This window comes from Halichoeres trimaculatus, unplaced genomic scaffold (assembly GCF_033239565.1).
Source record: "Halichoeres trimaculatus isolate MK-OKI-2021-1 unplaced genomic scaffold, fHalTri1.1 fHalTri1_scaffold_4, whole genome shotgun sequence".
NCBI lineage: Eukaryota > Metazoa > Chordata > Actinopteri > Labriformes > Labridae > Halichoeres > Halichoeres trimaculatus.
In genome coordinates, this window is record NW_027437182.1 from 35,969,475 (window position 1) to 35,994,539 (window position 25,065).

The 25,065-nt window shown below is 40.9% G+C and overlaps 1 protein-coding gene across 1 annotated transcript in view; it reads left to right on the forward strand.

The window, feature by feature from the left end:
- naaladl2 (N-acetylated alpha-linked acidic dipeptidase like 2) overlaps positions 1 to 25,065 on the forward strand; it is an 894,403-nt gene that overhangs the window by 534,153 nt on the left and 335,185 nt on the right. Inside the window, exon 10 of the mRNA XM_074668343.1 lies at positions 14,242 to 14,374. Coding sequence (XP_074524444.1) covers positions 14,242 to 14,374 — 133 coding nt within the window. The remainder of the gene's footprint in view (positions 1 to 14,241; positions 14,375 to 25,065) is intronic.

The window sequence follows — 25,065 nt, forward strand, 5'->3', positions numbered from 1 at the left end:
CGGCTCTGCTCCGCTGGTTAGGGATTCACACATGTGATTGAATGTTGAACTTGTGATCCACCTAAGACTTTAATCCTGCCACAGGGAGAATATTCACCCTGAAATTGGATCTTTTGATTTTTTGAAGACAGTCTTAGTGCAAGGTGTGAAAAAAGCATTTTCAGATGTGAGGGTTTCAAACTGAGTGTCAAAAAGGAGAGTGGGTGTGTGTAATGTTCCTCCATTCAGATACTGTTCAGAAAAATAATATCCTGCTTAGGAACTTTGAGGTTGATCATAATCTTGCAATGCATCACTAATTCTCCAAAATGTTTTGCTATTGATGTGTTAGACTTCACTTTGGCACATGTAGCATTTCCAAACAACAAGGCAAAGAAAACACATGGGAACAGACAAAACAGGACCAAAAGGGAGAATACATAAAAATTAACTTGATGACACATTTGTAGCATTCAGGAACAAAATGCTGCAAAAACAGAGAGAAAAACATTCTGCCAAGTGAGACAACATGCTTGGAAACAATCTGCAGTTTCAGGAAACAAAAGCCAATAAAGTGACACCCCGCAAACACAGACCAAAGAAACAAGCGACAGAAATGAGCTGCGAATACAAACAACACACTTTATTCCAGATGATCCAAAAATGTGCCGAATATTTCTGAGAAATGCTGGAATCAACCATGATTCATGACTAATGCAGATACAATGTGGACATCTCGTTTCTCTGATTTACTTAAGCCCAGTGGTTCCTAAAGTGAAGGTCTGATAGGTGAGGTCACAAAATGCCCCTCAGAAACAAAAATATTTGCAAATGCATTTTTCATCCAATGTTTTTAAGATATTAACAAAAAGGGTTAGTGTTCAAAAAAGCAACGCAAAGGGAAACAGTTTGAACTATTTTTCATCAGTGAAAGCAGATTAATGTAGGAAACACAGCAATGTATGCACCTACCTACATAGGTAGGTTGAACAAGTTATAATATGTCAAGGATCTCTCTGCACAACACCATCAAAACATTTTTTTTCTAAATCTGTCTGGGTCAGTAAATTGTTCCCTAGTTAATTTTGGCTGTGGTTGGTCTAAGGATGCAGCCAAAAGCTGGTAGAACAACTGTGTCCTCAATCAGTCAGACTTTTTGTGGACAGAGAAGATCTTTGTTGTGATGTGGATGAGAATTTGTGGCCCAACATAAAGGAACATAAGGAAGTGTAATGGTACGGCCACACCAAACGCGACTTTGCGGCAACATTACATACAAAGTCAATGCAAAGACGCGTTTGGGGCGTTTGCGCCTTTGGAGCGTTTGAGGGTTTGGGCTGCAGACGCAAATTCGCTTGAGGAAAATATTGAACTTTTGACACAAATTTGCATGAAGGCTGTGCCGTGGCAGCCAATCAGCGATGACATTCCTCCACAACGCCATTGATTTGATGACGTTGGGGGAGAACCGCTACCTGCTCAGACTCCACCCCACCTTAAGATAGAGTGAAAATAATCTTTGGGTGTGTCATTATCCAGAGTTATACGTTACGACGTGTGTACTCTACAGAGACTGGAGAAAAAAAAAAGGAGCAGGCTTGGGTGAAAGTCTCTGAGGAGACAGGTTTTGAAGGTAAGTTCTGTAAACATTCGTTTCCAGCTGGATTTGCCTGCACTGGTCATCACTAAGTCCAACTGTGTTTTTCTCAGTGGAGTTTTGAGCCTGATAGAGAGGAGGAAGGAGCGGGGCAGGGGCAGAGCCAGGGAAAAGATGGAAGTTCTCTGTGCTCCTCTCTTTCCTCCACCCCTTCATTATCCCCAGGTAGACCTCCGCGAACAAGGGTCGAGGGTTCAGGGGTTCAAGTGGTCGGTGGTTCGGGGGGTTGAGGATGAGGTCGCAGGGAACAGCCAGGCAGGGCCAGTGGAGGTGGATTACCAGGGAGAGGCAGCAGACATTGATTGTGATCTCCAAAGCTTTCACACACTCTCCTGTCATGCTTTTGAAACCACAGCTCATTGTTTTTCAGATGCTCTTTTGGGCTTTCCGTCTTTAAATGAGCTGGCTCTCTACTCCGCATGCGCAGTGACACACTAATGCGCGTTTGCCCCTCAGCCTGTGAAAATAGTCCAGCGTCCAGACTTGGGAGTTCACGCGGCGCGTTACAGGCGATTCGCGCAAATAAATTTGTGAGTTCACATTTGGTGTGGCCGCGGCACTGCTTTGAAATTCCCACAGCACTGCATGAACAGTTTCCTGAAAGTTTTCCCACAACTGTTCTATGTTCACAATTTCACTTTTTTTTTGTTTATTATCTTTAATATTTTTGTTTTGTTTTGTTTTTGTGCTATGCAGCGCCTTCCCTTTTCTGTATCAGTGATGTGGTCAGTCAACAAATTACAGCACAAACAGTGAAAGAGAAGACATGGATTTTGTCCAGTCTCATGTGATCAATCTCCCACATTTATCAAGATGTATCTTACAATTTCCAATAACTGTCATCCAAACTTTAGCCATAGTTTACATCAGAACTTCCTTTCAGAGTAAACTGTTTTACTGACAACATGACTCAGCAATTTGACTATCCTATTCATGCTAGGGATGGAACAGTTTACAAAAAAAAAAATCGGAACCGTTCAGTTTTCCTCACTTAATTCGAAGCTTGTGTGCTTTGTTAGGTTTATGTTTTTTTTTTTTTTTGTACGTCTTTTTTTATAAGCACGTGCAACGCAAGGCAAACAATTACAGTGGAACAGTTGTGGGAAGACAGAGACAGAGTCAGAGGGTTTAGCTGTGGTGTTGTGTCGTTCTGCTGTCTGGGAGCACTTAAGATTTAGCGTGAGCTCTGATGACGGCGGGAAGAGAGAGTGACTCAGTGTTGCCAACTTAAAGACTTTGTTGCTACATTTAATGACTTTTCAGACCCATCTGGCGAGTTTTTTTTTAAAGAGGACAATTCTTGCAACTTTTTATGAGTTTGGAGAAAGCGTGTTGAGATCTCCTCAATGGTCAGGGTGTGTGAGCCCCTCCCCTATCCAAACACAGACACACAGTCCTCCTCACTCACAGCAGATAGAATCATGCAAGTGTGTGTCTCATTAAGGTCACTTCTGCTGGTCCCCAGCCCAGATAAAGGAGGAGGGTTAATATTTTGATATATATATATAAAAAAAAGAATGGACAAACAAAAGTTAATTTGTGGTTGTAAACATATTTATGAGGTTGTGTTTTACCTGCTTTCTGTGTCTCCCACATTATTTCTCTCTCCTACAGAGTCCATGACAATTACATGCAAATGGATTATTATGCAAATTAGACAGCAGCGTCACTTAGTGACTTTAGTGGCTTCTGAGACAGCCAATAGTGACTTTCCTTACTGAGGAGCTGGCATGTTGAAACTAGCAGTGCTTCACTCAGCTTTAATGATGTTTGAAATGGAAACAGCCTAATTCTTTACAGTTTTTCATGACTATAAATGACAAAATTGATTAAAAACAATCCGTTGATAGTAGATTATTTGGATTTATGGTAATCTGGGGTGTTAAAAACAATGATGTACACTGAACCAAACTGAAAACTGAGAACCGAGCTGTGGAATTTGTGAACTGTTTCATCCCTACTCCATACACAATGACACGAGGACTCATCATCCTGATGCACTGGTATGTTCAGTGACACAGATATTTACTTTTGACTAAGGATTTTGAGAAAGAGACTGGCTTTTGCAGGTAATCCATGATGTTTTGCTATTTTTAGTAGTAGTAGTAGAAGTAAATACTTTATTTATCCCTGAGGGGAAATTCAGAAAACAAAAGTAAGAAAACAAAAGTAAGAAAGAGTATAGAAAGTGAAAAAAGGTCCATAAGAAATTAGATGACGACATCCCGTCCACCACTCTCCACCACTCTCCAGCCCAGCCAGTCTCCACCTCCACAGGGTCCAGGACTGAGCCTCCCCAGCAGTCTGTTCAGTCTCTGTCTCCTGGATCCTGTCTGCTCACAGCAGGCGAAGCTCCTCCAATGTGGTGCCGGCGTCCGATGTCAGCTCCGTCAGCCACGTCCGTGAACAGACCAATGCCGCTGGGTTAGCACAGCTAGCTCGTCCACCCCCCGGAGCGAGATCCCACGTTCCGAACAACGATGGATGGAAGGACAGGTCCACGTCGTCACCTCCCAGCTCACATCCGAGAACCAGCACATCGTCCTCACCTCCTCCTCCTCAGCTCGAGGGAAATCATCAAGCTCTACACTAGTTAGCATTGACATGCTACAGGCTGCTAACAGCTGAGTTCACATGTAAACAATGCAGCCATGGTTACATGTAGGATCTCCAGACAAACACAGGTGAAAAGTAGTAAAAAAAACATCGCTGAAGCCACAAAAAGTTTGGTGTACGTGACCGACAATGAACCATACAAAATGATGATCCACTCCAAAAACAAAGATGATGAAAAAAAGATGAAAAAAAATTACAAGAAACGGACAAAGACGAGAGAGCTGCTGCAACAGGCAGCTACTTGGGCAACGCCTAGCTTTTTACAAGCTGTTCTGAGAAATGCACTTATTGTTTTGCAAATGGCGAGGATGATTGCAGAAATGTACTGAAGCAACTGAGAAAAACTGTAATCCAAAATCAAAATCCCTGTAGTTACATCCCAGTAAATATATAAAAAAGTCCCATTTAGGCATCTGTCCACTGGTCAGGGAGGCAATAGAGTGAATTACATCACTGAAGGCCTTAACACGAGAAGTACATTTAGTTCATATGTGTGCGTGAGTGGAGTGTATTTGTGTGTAAAGGAGAGAATTCCCTGCATGTTGTGGATCTGCAGCTTGCTCTGCCTGTTCAGGACCATGGACAGCGACACATTACTAACAACAAGAGCCAGAGAGCTTTCTAGTTGCACCGCTTCATGTCATTTATTTTTTTCAACAAATGGACTTTCCCAGAGAACAAAACAAGCCAAACTCAACATCCACTCGGAAGCTGTTTGTCGTCATGTCAACAGTACTACACAACCACTATGAGCAGAGAGGCTTTGCCTTCTTAGTTTGAGAGCTCTGGGGAAAGCTGCTGAAAAGACCCTGTGGTGAGTTCAACTGAAGTCAAACATTTCACTATGTTTCATAAAACCTAGCCCTTCATTTGAAATCATCACACTACAGTTTTTTTTCTTTCAAAGGCTTTATAAAGTGAACATTTCTCCACTGCTGAATGTGAGCGTAGTGACAAATGGCAGGCTAATGAGCCATAGCAGGTGTAAAATGAGGTTGCCAAAAAAAGGAGAACGCGTTCAAAGGTGAGGTCAGAATACTACACTTACATTTACAAAGTTAGACTCTTAAAAAGCCATTAAAGCAGGCCGTACCTCTGCCACATGGGACCCTTCCAGCAACAGGCTGCCGACCCATTTTTCCTCCTTGCCCACAGTTTGTGACAAATTTGATCAGGTGTGCTTCATAATGTCTCTGTGTGTCAGCAGCTAAGAGAAATGATCGCCCTTTACAGAGAAACGGGGAAGAATGATTGATGATGCTTGTACTCGCACTAATGACTGTGTGACGGTGACTGCAGGCCCAGTGGTACACTTACTACAGCTGGATACACACGGGGACACATGTTTCAGCCATGTTAGAGGAACTCATTTAGTTACACAATAATAATCCATGGCTTCCAATGACCACAGGGCTCATAGTTTGTGATGTTAATGACAGATTAGCACACAGAGACTCACCGTTTAGGAGTAAAGTCTTTCTTGATTTAATTAACCACCAACAAGAGTCTGGTTCTAGTGATTCATGTCAACAATGAAAACATGAATCTGCCTCTGTAGGGATTCATTTGTCCTCTATTTGTCCTCAAGGAGGATAACCAGACAGTGACTCGGCTGAGCCAGTTCAGCCCAGACTGTATTTACTGGCTCAGGCAATTTACTGAACACAAAGGTCCAGATTAGGGCTGGTCTATAGAATGATCTAGATCAGGCATGGGCAAACTACAGCTTGGGGACCACATGCGGCCCGTTAAACGTTTTAATGCGGCCCGCCGAACTTGAAAAAATTAAATGAATAAACCTTGTTAATGTTTTATTTTTACTGCAATTCTGATGTTTTCTATCTAGAGAGTTCACATCTAATATCAAAATATCACACAAACAATTTTGACATAATCTTTTATTATTTTTTTGTTTTTTTTCATTTTTAAAACCAGGACAGAAAAAACACGTTTTTCTTTTTTTCTATAATTCCGTTTTTCCATTTTGGTTTTAAAACAGAAAAACAAAAACAAAAAAAGTCCGTTTTTTCATTTTTTTGATTTTGTTTTGAAACAGAATAACGAAAGAACGAACCATACACGATTTAAAAATCCCATTATAATTCCATTCTCTCATATTCTAATTTTAATTTCAAAACAAATTAAGACACTGTTACTTGTTTTATGATTTTTGATTTGAAATCAAAAAATTAAATAAAAAGTCGTTATCCATTTTCCGATTTGGGATTCTAAAACGGATATGGAATGGACGAATGATACCCCAATAGCTACCAAAGCACTCCATCCATCTGCTCCTGGTCCGGCCCCTTTGTCAAATGTTAGAACCCATTGTAGCCCACAAATCAAAAAGTTTGCCCACCCCTGATCTAGATGCTAGATAGTGAATGTATAGATCAAAGTACAACTATGTTGACTTCTTCTTTTGTCATGGAGATCATTTCATTTCTTTTGCAGTGCAAGTAGTAGAGGCTGGCATTTTTTACAGGAATCCTGCGGGCAGGGCTTGACATAAACATTTTGGCTCACCAGCCACTGTGACTAGTGGTTTTCCAAAGTTACTAGCCACTCAGCATTTTCATTAGCCACAATTTTGTTGTTTGATAATTAGGTTTAATATGATGAAAGCAGACAAAAACATGCTAAAGTTTACTTGAAATAGATTTAAAACCTTTTTAAATGTAAATGACCTCTGTTTACACTTATATCAAGACTACATAAATGTTTAACCCCATTATCAGATATTCAGTTCTAAAACAGTTGTGCTCCTTTAATATGAGAATATGCAGACAATTAAGACTAGAAGTAATTAAAGGAAGAGTTGATTATTGCAATGAAATTCGTTATGCTTGAAGGTTAGTTGAAAAGATAAAAACTAAACTGAAAAACTAGCAAGAAAAAATGTTTGCTTAGATATTTATTTACAACAGTAATTTTTCAGTAATAAAGTAAGTACCATACTTTCTGGACTATGTCACTTCGTAGTATAATTATACTTTTTTTAAAGTCGTATCAATCAAAAGAAAAAAATGCGTCATGAAGACGAAAACAGCAGATAGGCTATAAGTCACACTGGACCATAAGTTTCATTTATTTAGAATGATTTGCTTTGTTTACAGTATTTCTAAAGTGAACTTTTTACACACAACTGTGATAAATGTTTGTTTATTAGGAGGTTTAAATATTGTTCCTACAGCTCCTCGTATCTGTGACCAGTTTCTCTTCTCTCCGTGCGCTCCTCTCCTCTCCTCTCCTCTCCTCTCCTCTCCTCTCCTCTCCTCTCCTCCTCCTTCTCCTCCTCTGCTCTAGGTGAGTGTTACTGGTGAGATCAGTGCAGTTTGAGTTTAAATGAGCTCCATCTGATAAATCGCCTCACTTTTAAAAATTTACAGGAGTTTTGGCGCTACGTTGTGACTTAAACCCCAGAATCTGTTTACAATAGAGAGCCAAAAAGACGTGAGTGAAGTTTTAAATCACGTTATCAGGCGCCAAACACCGGGAGCTGTCAGGCTGTCCAAGACGGAGGCTGGAGACGAGCGTGTCCAGTGAGCAAACACTGTGTGCAGACAGTGCTCATGGGAGTCCTAGTGCAGTAGTCTCATATTGCCATGGGTTTAGTATTTCAGGTGCCTTTTCAGAAAACTATAATTAATGAATTCAACCTGCCAAAGTGGCTGGTACGAGTGACGGTGTTACCCGCCACAGCTGGAGTTCACCCGCATTTGGCTGATTGGTGGGTGTTAATGTAAAGCCCTGCCTCAAGTCATGGGATTCTTGGGGGATTCCCCCTGGATGGTAGTCGACTTTACTATTAGTCATGAAACTGGGCCAGTACAGGATAAAAAGTTAACAGGAGCAGGCAGAAGCAGGAACCAATCAAGAAGACAAAATATGATATCTGACACGTGCCAAGACAAAATATGATATCTGACATGTGCCATCAACCTGCAGTTTATTTCCAATAAGCCTACACTGTAATACAAGTGAAAAGAACTACACTTCCCAGAAGCCAACAGTAATCTAAAAAAGGATGGGGAAAAACTTAAATCAAATTCATTGTATTGCCAAAAAACAAAAAGAAGGGGAAAATGGGAGCAGTAGAGGAGTGAAAGGCATTTTACCAGGAGTGGAGACAGGAATCTTTTTTTGACTCTGGCCTGGGATTGGGACAGGACAGGATTTTTTTCAGTGGGGGTTGGATGGAAAGGAGAAAATGCATTCCCTTGTCACTCTCTAATCTGTAGGACTGACCTGGTACAGAACATCAAAGGAGCAGTGTTGCCAACCTATCAATTGTGTCCCTTATTTAGCAACCTTTAGGCCCTTCTAACAACCAGAGGTGGAAAAAGTACTGAAAAATTGTAATTGAGTAAAAGTATCTTTACTTTGCTTAAATCCTACTCAAAGCAAAAGTACCCATCTATAAATTTACTCGAGTAAAAGTACAAAAGTACATCATTTAAAATGGAATTTGAGTAAAAGTTACTTAGCTACTTTCAATTATTTAATGCAAAAAAAAGGATGAGCCATGAATCAATCCAGCACAAGTTGTTTTAATCAACTTCGAGGCATATTAAAGTACACATCCACACTTGTAAAAGCTCAGCTGAGCTCAGTAACATGATCCTCTTACTTCCTCATAATACAAGGACAAGGACAGTCACAACTTGTACTGTTAAGTGCAAACTATTTTCAGTCATACTGTCCAGCTGACAACACTACAATTAGAATGAAGAAAATTAAACCAGAATCAAATAATCAAAACACAAAATGGACACAAAATAAAGTGCCCACAGGATCCCACAATTCAAAATAAAATGCCCACAGGATCCCACATTTCTGCCCACAATCTACAACTTCAGACTGGAAAAGCTCTTGTTTAATTTCAGCAGCAGCTGATTTTAAAAGTTTTTTGCTGTAAATCTTGCTCTCTTTGCTGTGAAGAGCAACTCGGCAGAACTAAAAAGCCTCTCACAGGCGGCTGAGGCTGGCTTGTCAGCAACAGCCATCTTCCACTGCGTAGATCCAATTATGAGACAGGGCATGGGCGCGCACAAGGCAAGGTAATGCAATTGACTTTCACTTCCGGGACACAGGGGTTTTCCGTCCGCATTTAATTTTTACACTATCAATATTATACTCAGTAATGATAGGGGGTTCAGATGTAGTGACGTAAAATACTTGGGTCAAAATGTACTCCAGTAAAAGTTAAAATTACATATTTCAAAAACTACTTATTACAAATGACTCATAAAAAGTACTCAATTACAGTAAGGTGAGTAAATATAATTCGTTACTTTCCACCCCTGCTAACAACTCATTTGCCGAAGAGTGACAATCCCCAATCGGGAAGCTAAGAAGTAGCATTTTGAAATAACTTATGTTGGTGCTGATAGTCTTGCTTTAAAGTGTGGATTACAGTCAGGCAGGCATCTAGAAGAGGGACTTTTGGAAGATCACTTGGAAACACCTCAGCCCCTTTAAGTAAATAAAAAATAATAATAACAAAAAAAAAAAAAAGAGATCTTCACAAGACTTGCTGAAACAATGAGATCATCACATCAGGATCTCCTAACTAGTTCATGACAGGTCAGGAGGGGTGGACCTCAAACACCAAAGTCTGCCCATCACTCTGCCCCAGGTGTCTGGAGGGCTGGCCAATCAGAGGAAGGGGGGTTTGTGGAGTGGGGAGCCTTAAAGAGACAGCAGCAAAAACAAAGTGCTTCAGACAGAGGCAACGATAACACCAGTAAGAGAAAAACAGAGATTTTGAAGCTGTGAAGCACGTAAAGTTACTCAAGGTTTACCACGGGGCCAGTATAAGGCCTAAAAAACACTGTGTGTGTGTGAGTGTGTGCATGTGTGTACGTGTGTGTGCACCTGTGCTTGCGAGCACTGTCCCTGTTTTTCAGTGAAGGACAGAAATGTGATGAGAGGAGGATGACCGTGGCCAGTGTCACATATTCAATAAAATAGTCATCTACACTCATAAAAGACAAGGACGCTACATCTCCCATGGACAACAATGAAAAACTGCTCTGCACACTGCAGCTCAGCAGCAGCAGCAGCAGCACAAATCCTCCCAGCAAGCCACTATTCTTCATCACACCACTGATACTGCATGAATAAACAACAGCATGGAGTGTTTATTTGATCATCATGAGTAAAACAACCAGTCACAGGGAGAAAAACTACTGACAGGTGACACAAACGCAGTCACTACAAAAATAATAAGTGTCCTGCTTTGATCAGTATCACAAAAAGGATTGAACACAGAGCTGGAGAGCAGTAAGAAGAAAAGAAAGCACACTAAAACTCACACTTCTCATGTTTATTTTCAAGTTGACACATGGCTTATTTAGAGCGCCCTCTGCTGACTGGCTGCAGGGTAGAGAAATTGACTTTTAAACAGAGTATATATCTCTTTTGACTATTAAACTGTGGTCTAAACCAAATGTCTGATCTGGGTTTGGTAATTAATTTACTAACATATTTTCTCTTTTAATGCAGCTAACATCACATTACATTAGAAGGGTCAGTGGACACTTTGGCAAAAAACAACAACCATTCCTCCTTTTATTTGTTTTGACCCTTTAGTTTATCATTTGCTTTAAAGAGGGGATGGAAGACAGGGATCTTTCCGCCTGTAGATGTTACCTACCTGAGGGGTATTTGACCAGCAGGTTAGCCTATAAGGAAAATGTTCTCCATTAGGGGGCGACATGGGGAAATCTGCGTGAGGATGTTTTTATGTCAGTGTCAGGACCTAGATGTTACCAATTTGTATTTCATAGTTTGAGTATTTTGACCTGCAAACAAAATTTTAAGCCCCAAATATTTCTGATCTTGCATTCTAGACCATTGGACCTGAAAACCAAAAAAAGTAATTAAAAAAATAAATAAATAAAAATCAGTTAATCTGTTATGTACTACATTTTGAAATTGACCGACATAGCAAAGCCCATCAACACATCTCATTTATTGACATATGAAATATCAAACACACTTTGGGTCTGTGCCATGTGTAGCGCAGACCAAAAGTGCTGCACAGTGAATATGAAACCCTGCTGTGATTTCAGATGTCCTGTGCTCCCTCCTCACTCATGGTTACAAAACACCATCTTAACGAAAAATCATTTGCTAAAAATCATTGTCTTATTATCTAAAGAAGCAGTTTTTGAAGTTTGTTTACAGAAAATAATTTATTGAATGGTCTCAAAATTTCTGCTTAGCTTGTCTTTATTTTGAGTTTGATTTATACAAGCTGATTATTTAAAGTCAATTTAAATTGCTGAGCACATGTGACTTGAACTAATCGTGTGTTTCCAATCAAAGTAATTTGGTTAAGTTTTGGCCAGATAACAATCTCATTTCCAGTTCCATCTATCATTTCAGTTATATCTACTTTTCTTAGTATTATTTTGAGTGGTTTGAACAAAGGGTTTCTGTTGCAGAGACATAAAAGATTAAATTAAGTCAACTCAATTTTGTTTTTAATGAGACTCAATGTAGTTGCTCAGATCTGTTCTCCTTTGTTATTTCATTCACTAAATTCATCAAGCAAATCTAAATGCTTTCAGATTTGCTCAATATTGTTAATTGTAAAATGTTTCACGGATTAAATGAGTAGAGCATGCTGCTGTCAGGTAAAGATATTTACCCGTAAAGTCATGTGGCTCTGTATCATTCTATTGTTTAAGTAATTTGCAGACAATGTAATGTTTTCATTTACATCATGCCAAGCTGTTTCGTCTTCTCCATCTGGAATTTCTTTTTTCATCCCATGAGCTTGTCTTGTTGAAAAAGTTTCCAGGTTTGGCAAATGTGGTCAGACTGTAATGCCAACCTTTTTTTTTTTTTTTTTTTTTTCAATTCTCACCTTTTCAGCACCATCCTTGCTTTTTACTATCCATTTTCTTGTGTTTGAACCACAGACTTTATAACATAGGTTTGTACTCACTCTCGTGACCCTCTGACCAACACTGCTGCACTGCCATGTGCATGCATGGATGTGTTGTCAGGCAGTGCAGACAGCGTTTGCAGCTTGTGTGATATACATTTCAGCCTAGTGTTATAACTGGACGCTCACAGCCCAAATCTAAACCTGGAATTGCTCAGTTTATCCCAAATACGCCTGAAATACACCATATACGTCCATCTGTTCCATTGCATGTTCACTGCTTTTCTCAACTCACATAGGTTGGGTGTTCGGACCCCTAGTGGCTGGCTGCAGTATAAGTAAAAAAAAAAAAAAAAAAAAAAGAAAATAAATCCATCTCCCCAGTCATTCCAGATGGGTTGTGGTCAAACTTTAAAAAATCAATACACCTGGTAGAAATATTTCTCACATCAAATTGTTGTGGTAATTTAAAGATATTATTGGGCTGCCTTTTATTCAAGTCCTCGTTTTTTTCTGAAAACTTTTCATTAGTTATGAGAGGTTAAAAACTAGACTTTCAGGTGATTGACAGTTGACGTTCCGTATTTTTTCGTGGTTTGTAAAATATGTCTTTGCTTTGTTTTGTAAAATGTGTCTGGAGGGAGAGCCTAGAAGATATTAGACTCTCAAAGAAAAAAAAAAAAAAAATATATATATATATATATATATATATATGTATACACATAATTTTTGTCACCTAACTTCACTTAGGTTCTCTCAGAGTCCATCATAGCCTCTACTGCGCAGACAAACCTGTTGACTCCTGGTCTGGCTCTACTCATTGTGTCTGTTTGTTGTCTTAGCAAAGCTAAATACAAACTGATTTTGACACGGTCCGTTTTATTTTGAAAGTCTCTCAGTGTTTTTAGGCAGTTTTGGGTCACAACTTCCTGTCCCACTTGATTTACCCTTTGCTGAATTTATGCGTCACAGCTCCACGTCTGTCAAAAACAGGATGGCTGTGCATGACGCAGACATACTGCAGCAGAACAGATCCAGTGTAAGTTGACGGACTGACTTGAATGGAAACGTATCTGCTCCGTCGTCGTGACAGCGTAGAAACAAACTGCTGACACATTGCAGAGTATTTCAGCTGTTTGTCAATCCGTGTCTGAAATGGAGTGACCTTCATCAGTGGTTGAAGTGCTTCTCTCCACTGCACTGGTTTTCTGCTGTTTCCACATCCAGAGCTGAAGCCTCCTCAGTGCATCTGTTCCTGACACGCCACGTGCAGATGTGACTGTAGTTATATAACTCCTGAATTACTTCACATGATAAGAACTGAACTCAAGTGAAAACACTAATAACCTCTGTCTGCATGCTGAACAAGAGGGCCTCAGACACAATGATTGTTTTTATTAGAATGTACCAAACTTCTCTGCTGTGTCTCTTTTTGGATACATCATGACATTAACAGCTGTACAGTCTGTATGATTTCTTGACGTAACACCTACTCGTGCGTTCCTGTAAACTACACTGAACAAATCCCTGATGCTACCACGGCCGGAAATGTTTTTTTTTCTTTCTTTTTTTTCTCTCTCTCTCTTCTTATTTTAACCAAGCCTTTTTTTCCCACTAGCAAAAAGCCTCTCTGATAAAATGACTGTTCTGTACCTTCTCTGCACCAAATGAGAAAGACAAATTTAGCAACTCACTGGAGAGCAAAGGGAAGCATTTCCACAGAGCCAGACATTCCCCCCAGGATTTGTTGTAGCTATATGTGTAAATTGGCTGGGTTTTTTTTGTTTGTTTTTTTTTTTTTTGTTTTATCCAACAGGAATTATTTCTAACAAGCCCTAACATCTTTATTTGTGATAATAAGTCAGTGCTGTTTTCTCTTGTTCCTAAAAAAAGGGAACAATGTGTTTCCAAAAGAAATCTGCGCTTACCGTTTTGGCGAGGCTGTGCAGGTGTAAGTGTTTTTCCTGCTCCAATTAGAGCGCTTGTTAGCAGTGTATGTTTTTGTGCATGTACTGTGTGTTTGTATTATGAGTGTGCATTCAGCTTTTATCCATGTTTGTGTGTGTACGTGTGTGTTTGTGTGTGTCTGCAGCTCTCCCTGCTGTCTCAGCTGGGTTTTGGAGGTGTTCTGCTGTACATTGATCCGTGTGATGCTCCCCCTGGCCGCCACACCTGGCACCAAGCCTTTAGAGTCACTCTCAACCCCGGAGGGAACCCTGCTGTCGGTGAGTGGAAACAGCCTGATGACCGGATTGTACTTTTAAAGTTTCTCTTTCCATGAATCCAAGTTCAAGAAGTGATCCGTACGTTTATCTCGGTGAGGAAAGGAGTCATAATGTTTCAAATGTTTCTGCGGCTGATTGTTGTTTCTGTTTGTCGTCTTGGCTCCAGCCTCATCACTCCTCACAGATTAGGTTTACAGTGATTGCAGAAGTGATGCAGAAGTGATGAGATGATATCTCAAATTCTCTCTAATGGGAGCCTGCAGGTGGACGCAGGTGAGGTGCTGAGACTGAAAGTATGAGCACAGAAGTCGTGCAAGGAGAGATCAAGAATCATTCAGCTTAAATAGATCAAATTTGAAAGGATGCATTGTAAGATGTGTCGAATGTAGAAGCATAAATATAAGGTTTACAGCTTGTTCAAAGAGTCAAATCTTGTGGATCCGATACTTAAAAAGAACCATTTTAAAGAGTGGCTCATTTTCGTATTCTTTTTATTTTGAAGGAGCCAGCTGAGGTGTAACTCATTTCCCTTAAGAAATAATTACTGGTAGGAACAGCTCAGTAAGATCTGAATCAGAGTCATCCAAACATACACATCCCACCAATGCACAGTATATTCTATTCTAACCTTCTATAAACAGCTGCATGCTTGGTGTTCATACTTAATGACTGCAAGAGACATGAAAAAAAAAATATGTTTCCTGTATATTGTTGCTGAGGCATTCAGCTGATATCTTTGAATTGCTAAGTCTTGAGTATCAAAGTGTACCTTTGGTTTTCCTATGTTCTGCTACGAAAACCATGATGTCCCTGGTGACAGGACTTTAACTAATGCAGTGAAAACTTGTCCCTGAATTGTATGTGCACTTAGAAGTAAAACTGGTTACTAAGCTTAGCTTGGCCTCGCAGCTGTACTTTGAAGTGCTGCAGGGGCTTTCTGTGCTCCACTGCATGGACCAAAAACCCAACATACCTCAGTTTATCTTTTTTTACACTTCGAATTTAAACTAGCCAACTTAGCATCATCAAATCACATTGATTAACAAACGGTGTTAAAACCATTAGGTCCATGGTCCATGATATGTAGAGCACAGACAGCTTGTCCATGTCCTGTGTAGCATAGACAGCCCGTGCCTGCCTGTGCACCTCCTAAAGTACAGTAGAGACCCATGTCTGTGGTGTTTCCTCCTCACTCATGGTTGCAAAACCTCATTACATCAGTAACAGCAACTGTTGCATCTGCCTCACATTTCAAGTATATTACTACATACTCTTTTTTTTTTTTATTTGAGTGCTTTGAACTTAGGGTTAGGACAAAGACATTCCAGACTGTGGCAGAAAAGGTGCAATGAATTGATAAGGCTATTCCAAATACAGCTGCACTAAAAACTATTTGAAACATGGCTCATCGTTTGAATATTTTGGGGTGAGGGTCTTCTAACAACCATGGTTTCAAAAGCCCTTGAACAAACCTTTCTACCTGAAAGGGCTCTTTGTATTGAAACACTTCTTACAGGAACCCTTGGTCTCACAAAGAACCCTTAAAGAACACACCAAAAAAAACTTTTTAAAACATAGATGAAGCATCTACGACATCACTTGTCTGTTCCTGAAACCATGAAATGAAGCCACAGGGCGCAGCCACATTCGCTTTGACACTGGCTGTGAGTTTTTTCCAAGCAGCTACAGGGCGCCCGCCGGTCACATGACCTGAGATTTGCTTCTGATTGGAAAATCCATTGATCCTTTTAACATCTAATCACCAGCCAGAAAAAAAAAATTACTTACCGTACAGTGTGTGCCAATGGGGAAATCAGCGTTTTGGATCAAAGACGTTTTTTGTACCAATCTGTAAATTTGCTTTTTAATGCCGTAAAAGTCTGTTTTTATGGCTGGGTGTGTACGTGACTTCCAGTCTTTCCGCAGCCAGCCTCAAGCGGAATCTCAACGAACAGAGACTTTTAGCACTTCTGCATAAGCTTCGTTTTTACAAACCGGACATGCCCCTTGGGTATGATGAAGAAACAAAAGGAGCACAGTTTGGCTGGGGCAGCTGTGTCTCATTTGGTTAAGAGGGTTGATGCCCACACACAAGATCCTCATCTTGTTACCACTTGTTGCTTGTTGACTGCGTGCTCTATCATCTATCAACTTACACCGGCTGCATCTTCAGTCTGGCGCGACACTGGACCATCAGAAGGCAGTTCCCGGGCTTCCCACTCTGTTGATGCTCCTCTCCTTATTCATGTCAGGCTATAAAACCTCAAACCTGTTGACTCCTGGCCTGGCTCTGCTCTTTACATTGGTCTGCTGTAAAGATAAATATGATCTGGTGTGGAGTTTTATTTTGAAAGTCAGTGATTTACTCTGTGCGAATTGGTGCATGATTCCTCCAGCATCTGGTAAAAAATAAAAGTCTTGTCCTGGTTGTGTGTTGCTGTTAGTGACTTTGCAAAAATGTTTTGGATGTAGAAAACCCACAAATGCAGACCCCACAAAGATGGGGCTCTAATTTTGTGTGGGGCCGTGTGCTGCCAATTTGGTAGACCGTCTGCGCAGAGATGGGTGTGACGGCACGCCAGGGGGAGTTGACGGCGCACCAGGGGGAGGTGTCAGCAGATTCATGTTGGTGCAGTGACAATTTTGTGCCAACAAAGTGCGCTGAAAGCTCGCCAGCTCCAACCTGGTCTATCCTCGGCGCAAAGCAGAGCCCACCCTCCGCAGCTGTAATTTGGTGACAGGCGCACATGTGCGCTTACGTCAACAAAGCCTCAGAGGCAGGTTTCCAGAGTGTCAGGCACATTTTAATGCAATAAACAATCACAGCAATCACTATTTAATGTAACCATCTGAACCAGCATATACATTTATATCTATATTAACTGTCCCGTCACATCTGATGTCAGATTAAAGCCGTTTGTCATAATGGAAAGTTAACCTGACGGCAGCTGGAAGTTTGATGCACATCTTACAATTAAACAATAAACAGCCTTAACATCTGATACTGAGTATATATCTGGTTCTCTCATTTCATTAAATTCAAAGAAAAGAGGGAGAGAAAAGACGAAGAAAAAAAGAGACAAAATAAATGTATGTCACTCAGGATTTACTCGTGATTTCCCATATTTCTCTGTTTTAGTCTTTATTTTTAATGTGATCTAAAAAGATGGAGTACATTATTGTAAGGAGGATGAGGTGGAGACACCGGGAGAGTATACAGTATATCACCAAAGGTTCTGCTATTTGGCAATGACAAACCAGGAGTGCAGGTGGATCAAAAGTATTCTGAATGGATAAGCCAGCTGTGTAACTGTCTCTTCATTTTGTTCTCCTATTAATGACAAAGGAACAGGTTACATCTGTCCCGAGAACTGGCCCACACGGTGACGCGCTTTGTGTCCTCTGATGCGCCCCGCTGTCCAGTCTCCTGCTGCAGGGACAGCGGCTCTGACCGTCTCCGCTGCCGGGTCTTTGCAGCACACTGTTTCCGCGGTGCTGGGGATCACTCAGACCAATCAGATGCTGCGCCTTGGCCACAGGGCATTTAAAGGCGAGGAGAGGCGCTCATTTGATTGGTGAAAACAGTGCTCGGCTGTGTTAAACCCACTCACAGCTTTTCTCCTCCCTCTCTGCCATTTGGGCGGAGGGAGGCGTGGACGCGCTCCTCTGCGCCTTGACTGCGCCTCCTTTTGGCACTGCAGAAAACTTGTAAAGTGCGCCGGTCACGCCCTGTCCACGCAGTGAAGGCCAGCGCAAGGCAGGTGCACCTGCGCTTGTGCCTGGTCTACGAAATTAGAGCCCACAGAGTCAAGTTGACTGATAGCTTTGGTCTGATGAGGATCTGTATGCAAGGAATTTGTATGTATATGTGTGGGACTGTGTCACTTTGTTATCTATCCATCTAGACACATCTTGAAATGACCACTGGGTAATGAGCACAGTGGAAAGAACAAAACCATCTTTTCAGATGAACAAAAGTAAGAGAAAAACATTAGACACAATATTGAATCTGCAAGTTATTAACATTTCAGAGAACTACAATCTTTCAAGTCTAATGCACACAAAGGCCTGGGTTATGAAGAACAAAGAGAAACACTGTGTGCACTCAGTCGTAAAACAGTGTTTTCCACCATGATGAAGCAACAACAAGAAAAAAAGAAATGAAAAGAATAACTTCATTAGAGCTGGAAAAACACCTTTTTCATTCAAGATACATACAAATATGTAGGATTAGTCTGCACCAACAGACACCACTTACCAAAAACAGTGTTAATGAGTTGATATGTTCTATTATAATAGTTAATTCAGGCAAAGATTGGTTAGATTCTGGCTCTCTGGGTGTCTGATCAGTGCCTGGAACTGGCTCACACGTCTGAACTTGGCCTCCGGCAGAGGACGTTATACCTCTCTGTATCTCTGAGACTCTCTCCTACTGTATTTAAATCACTCTCCCAGGATGGATGACCTCTCTGACACACAGTCTTGTCCCCACTTCCTGTTTTCCTGCCCGGGCCGGCCGATGGGGACGTGTCATTACCGCTGAAGTATCTTTAGTCCTTGTAAGAGTCCCTGTACCACGGTGGCGAGACCCAGTAGAGCCCCACCAGATGTCTGGACTGCTGCGTGAGCATGTGTAAGAGTGTGTGTGTGTGTGACTGTGTGTGTGTTTGAGCTGGGAGGTGTGTTTAAGTGAAGCAGAGAGATACAGAGAGAGGAAGAGACAGATGCTGGCTGTCTTGTCTCTTACCAGTTGCGCTGCGTTCATGTCCCCAGCACTAATTCAGCTCAGAAGAACAGAAGATGTGAAAGGACACCTCATTACTCATATCAGCCAGCCTTAATTCATCTGCCACAGACTGCAGAGGTTAAATCTCTATATTCTTAATACTTCAAAAATATTACTTAAAATTAATGCTAAGAGGTGATGTCCTACCAGCTTCTCTTCTTCCTAATTAAGCTTTTAAACTGGCCTCAATCTGCAATTGCTAGAAAGATCTAATTAAAGATTAAAGTGCAGAGAGGGAGTTCTTACTGGTCTCTGTGAAGACGTTTTTTTTTTTTTTTTCCTGTCTGAACACCTGAGAGTGAAGCTGATTAAATCAAACTCCACTGATCCCATCAGGGTGATTTAAATGTTACAGCTGCACCGCATGTTTGCTTTCAGCTACAACAACATAAACATCGCTCACATCACATTAAACTATATTATGAGAAAAGTAATCAAATCAAACCCATCCCCAGTGTTGATTCTTTACATAAAGAACATTTTCCTGCACGAGCAGTTTGATAAAAGTAATCCACATTAAGTGTGTTTTAATTATACATGCCTTTGTTTCCGTTAACCTGCTCTCTGTCCTATGAGCGGCGCTGACATAGTCTATCATGATATTACTCAAAGAAGGGTGTAAGACAGTGTGAGTCCCTTCAGAGAACAGGAAGTCACCATGACCTCTCCTTTTACTAAAACAAATACTTATAGTAATGAATAAATTATCCACTCTGGATTTCAACCAAAAAACATCTCAGTATTTATTTTGAACATTTAGTCCAAATACAGTCTGCCAGGCTTTAGTAAAAATGACTAAGAATTAAATTTAGGTCAGTGCCTATTTGTGCATTTATTATAATGTCTACATCAACTTCAAATATAAGAATAAAATTGAATGACAGCTCTTGAACCAGGAAAGAAAACCTGGCCACTGTGGCAGCAAAGAATAAAAGTTCAATCAAAATGCAGCAATTAAAACATTGTTCAATTACAGATAAATCATGTACAGTGGCGTTTTCTCCCGGAGGCCAATGGAAGCCATGCTTCCTCTCTTTTTTCAGACTGCAGCTGTGATTTAATGAAAATATTCTTCTACACAGTTTCGATAATTCTTCTGTGTTTGGTCACTGTCATCTCGTCCTTATTTCTCTCCTCTGCTTATTGAGCATTTTACAATGTGTAAAACAGCGCCCCCCATAAATGTTCTGTGGCGAATAACTGGTGAAAATACGATATTGCACACTGTTGTCCGCAAGGAGGCCAAGCCGAGTTGGCGTCCCTTGGTGAAAAAAAACAAAAATGATCGACCAATCAGATGAGGCTACCGTCATGACACTGCTCACCTGTGATTGACCAAGACTGTGTCAAGGGAAGCCACCCTGTCTTTGGCCTCAAACCAATCAAATCACAGTATTGTCATCATCAAGCCTCTGAAGATTAGCATTTTAGCAATGTGCACGAAGCGGCCGGTTGTGCGTTTGAGTGGGCGGTTGATAAGTTAATACGATGTTAGAGCTAAGTCAAGACGACAACGTACGTGTGTGAATGAGTGACTGAGAGTGGGAGCGTGAAAGGGCGTGCGTCGGTGTTTTAAGTGTTGGTCACAAAACAAGCATGTGTAAGTAAAATGAGCGCTCTCTGGGCGCTCTTCACAGGTCATTCCATTACGTGAAAAAGCGATAGACAAGTCTTTTATGAACCCCACTCCCCCCAAAAAAATATGCAGATCAAAGGATTTGTCTCACTTGGCTTCCTCAAAAAAAATCCCCACGCCACGCCACGCCACTGATCATGTACAGAGCTGCTTTTAGCATCTAAAAAATTCTCGCTAAGGAGCATTCAGAATAGATTTTTCAACCCAAATAATAGATTTCTAGTCAACAAACCACACAGTGTGATCTTGGAGCATCTGGTTTGAGAAAAGTTTGACTTTAAATATCTGTCGTTATCACTGCAAAAAAATATCAGGGGTCTAGGGTCTGGGACCCCTTTATTGACACAAGAGACCAACTGAAAGCCTCGATTTAAAAAATTTCAGGGGGTCTCTTTAGGGATGGGTACATTTCTCATTTGAATCAATGGTACTCATGCCTGCTGAACATTACCAGTTTTTATTACTTTTGTGTGTTTATGTGATGATTAATATAAAATTGTTTGTTGATAAAAACATTTTTTTTTTTCAATTTAACTCATTTATTCTTCCATATATAAACTTGCAATGTTGTGTTTATGTTCAGTATGGAAAATTGCCTACTCTTCCACTCTCTCACAGTCACAAGGATGGGTTTAGGTACCAAAACATAGCACTTTTTAATTTCATGTACTTGACACAAGAGACCACCTCGGTTCTACAGACAAAATTTGGTTGGCACCTATAAATATACCAATAAAAGTACTCAATTCAGTACCCATCCCAAACCATAATCAATAAACAATAAACAATGCTGTTTAGAAAAAACATACATTGCTACAGAAAGTTTCTCTCAAACACTACATTGCACCTTTATACCTGTGGAGCAGAAAACAGGCAACTTCAGCACTGTCTTTCAGACTTTTTTCAAACTTTTTCATCGATGACTCCCAGCTCTGAAAGTCTACACTTATGTTTACTCTTCTTAAGTCGTTGTCTGTCCCTGTTTCTCGTCATTTCTTCCTGATTTTTCTGAACCAAAATGTAATGATTTACACTCATGTGATGCATTTTTGTGATTCTACATCAGAAAATACTCTCAATACCAATCCTTTTGTTCAAAACAACAGAAATATGCTCTCTCTTCTTCAGCAACAACCACCATCTCCCTCTCTTCTTCTCTGCCTTGACTTCCAGGTAGATTACAGAACCAGCAGCCAGGCTCGACTTAAAAACCACATTTCACTCTTTCTGTCCTGTAAGATCTGCTGTAGACAAACATGGCCATTGGTTAAGTTTTCCTCTGTGAACAGGACCTTCAGTACTGTAAATACAAAAAGCTTTTTTTTTTATAACTGAATGAAATAAAAGTTTTATGAGGATTATTGTGCACTAAAGATGCTTCACATAAACATTATATCTCATTTCCACTGTTTCTGTTCAGCGAAATGCCGCAAACTTCTACACACTGCACCTTTAGGGTTAAGTTTCTTCGCTTTCTTTGGGAACCTCATGTGTATGATTATGCAAGGCAGACTGGCTTGTGAATGGTTCAGTGTGAGGCAGCGCCCAGTACCAGTGGAGAAGAAGAGGTTAAGAAGGACATTATTGTGTTTTCAAACGTAAAACTTACATTCATCGAGTCTGGGTGGCACAGTTAGGTGAAAAACCAGGAACCTCCTGTGAGCATGAGAGAAACGCTCTTTCAAACCAAATCTTAAGAACAGAAAATTTGACTCTGCTGTAAAACTTTGCGTTTCAGTCCAGCACCAACACAATATGTGAATCAGTCCTTGAAATTGGAGATAGAGCTATTGCATGTAATGTGCTGTTTAAAGGACAATCAGCAGCTCCAGTCCTTCTGTATAATTCCACACCTGAGACTCTAAACTGATTCAGTTTGGGCCTCTGCACGCGAATTACTGAAATGAAGCTTCTTCTTTTTTTCTTCCACTAATGTGAGCTTGAATTGTGAGAATTGCAGCATTTCCCGCGGCTCTGCTTGCCTCGACTATTGAGGAGCTGTTGCTCTGCACCTGTTCTGCTCGGGTTGAAATGCTCCTACCTTTCAGGCCCTTGGTGTTTTACGAGCTTTCAAACACACTCTGTTCTCAGCGGTGTCAACAGCACCTCCCTTTTCAAATGGAAAAATAAGACACAAGAAGCTGTCAGGAGTGCTCCCCGGTGAAAACGCTGCCGGTGGAGGTGCTGTTAAGAGAAAATGTAATTCTTCTCTTTGCGAGAGCTCTGTATAATGTTCTGTAGACTCTTGCTTTATTGTGTGGACTTCACTGTCGTCCTCCTCCACCTTCCTCCTCAGCTTGTTAATTTGACTCCTCTGTACAGCGTTCTATCACCGCTGTGCTTTCGCACAGCCAGCTGCCTGCCGAGACAGCCACAGCAAATCAAAGTCTCCGCTATCTCAAACATACATCTCTCCCTTTCTTGTTATGTAGTATGTTATGTACGTGTGCACGGTTGTCAGAGTGAAGGTGTGGGTTGTATCTCTGTAGAGGCACTCAAGAGGAACGGGATCTGGTTTTGCATGCATAAAAACCTCAGTGAGACGGAAGAAGCATGTGTGGTTTTGAAACACTGCTGCTCCTTTAATGGGTGTGTGGATATATTATACGAGTTTTGCACATGTTCTTTTTTTCTTTGCATGTTTGTCAATCTCACATGTAGCCCTTTGTGAATGAGAGCAGTGAAACCTTAAGTAGCGTGCAGAATCCTGCAGGGCCTACACTGTTTGGTAAGATATCATCGGCAGGTGTTCGCTGTCAGGTTTACTCCGCTTTGCAGCAGCATTCATCTAGTTTGATATGCACCATGCTGCTGTAACATTTATTTATGCTTGGAAGAGGTGCCACAGCTCAGATATTCTGACTTTCTCTACAGCTTTCTGAGCACACTGTATAAAGCTGTAAAGGTGCAAACAAAACACTGTGCTGCTTGTAGACACATTAAAAATGAATGGCTGGATTAAAGGATGACCTTTCTCTGGTCTGTTTGAAGCACAAAAGCTTGGCTGAGTGTAAAATATGAAGTACAGTAACAGCTTGATTTGAGAAAAACACCCACTTAAACAAGGGTGTTCAAAAATGTTCACTATGGGGCAGCGGCTCTCACTAACAAAATGATTAACCATAAAATCAAACCTCACCCATCCCTTAAAGAGGACATATCATGCTGATCCCTGATTTAATACTTACATATAATATAATACATTTGAAAACAAGACCTTACACCCCCTGAATTTTCAAAAAAAGAGATTGTATTTTTTCTGATATCCTCGAGATTTGATGCCTCTGAAAATAGGTCATTGCCAGTTAGCCACAAGATTTTGACCTTTGTGACGACATGAGGATCCATTCTTTTTATTGGAGTAATCTGATAAAGCAGCTCCTCCTCTGTGATGTCAGTTAGTTACACAACCACCACTGAGGGATACACCCACCAAGAGCCAAGTATCCCCCCTCAGATGCTGGATGCAGGGACTCTGCTCTGCTGAGCAGCTCGGCTTTACATGGTGAATTAGCAGTTAAAACACTGTAGTTTTAGCAGACGTCGTAATACTTGTGAGACTGTGATATTTGCATGCGTGTTCTGACATGCACTGTGAACCTGGACCACAATAATGCTGCGGTAATAACATAGTGAGGAACTGACGGTAGAGGCGATCTTTAGAGTACACTTTCAGCATGATGGATAAAACAGACAGAGAAAAGTGAAGGAGCAGGATGGAGCCCTGTTATAGAAATAGTTTATTGGTGAAGTCTGCCTATATTTCCACGTATAAACTATACATGTTACAGTACCGCTTTGACTCACCACACTGAAGCATCCTGAGATGATCTGTGTCCAGGTGGATTTTCTTCCTCCTGAGCTGCAGAACCGTCCGGGTCTGTCTCAGGGTCCAATACAAAAGGATGTATCCTACACTCTGCCATTTTATTAGTGCTATCAATGCCTTACGGTGAAGTTTTGGCAAACAGCAAACTCGCTCGGTCTGCCCCATCCAATATGGCGATTTTGTAAATACTGCCATGCTGCAAAAACCGCCCCCTGGCTCTACCCCCTCCGCCCCTCTGATAGAACTGACCAATCAGAGCACAAAGGGCAGTGATGTAGCGAGGTTACTGGAGGTCATTCTCCAAACAGAGCGTTTCAACGAGATCTTCAGAATGGCCTAAACTGAGGATATTGAGAACGCTATTGTGGGGCAATGAAGGAACTAAATGACTTGTACTGAGGGCAGAAATGCTTTACAGGCATCCTAGTCTGGCATAGTGA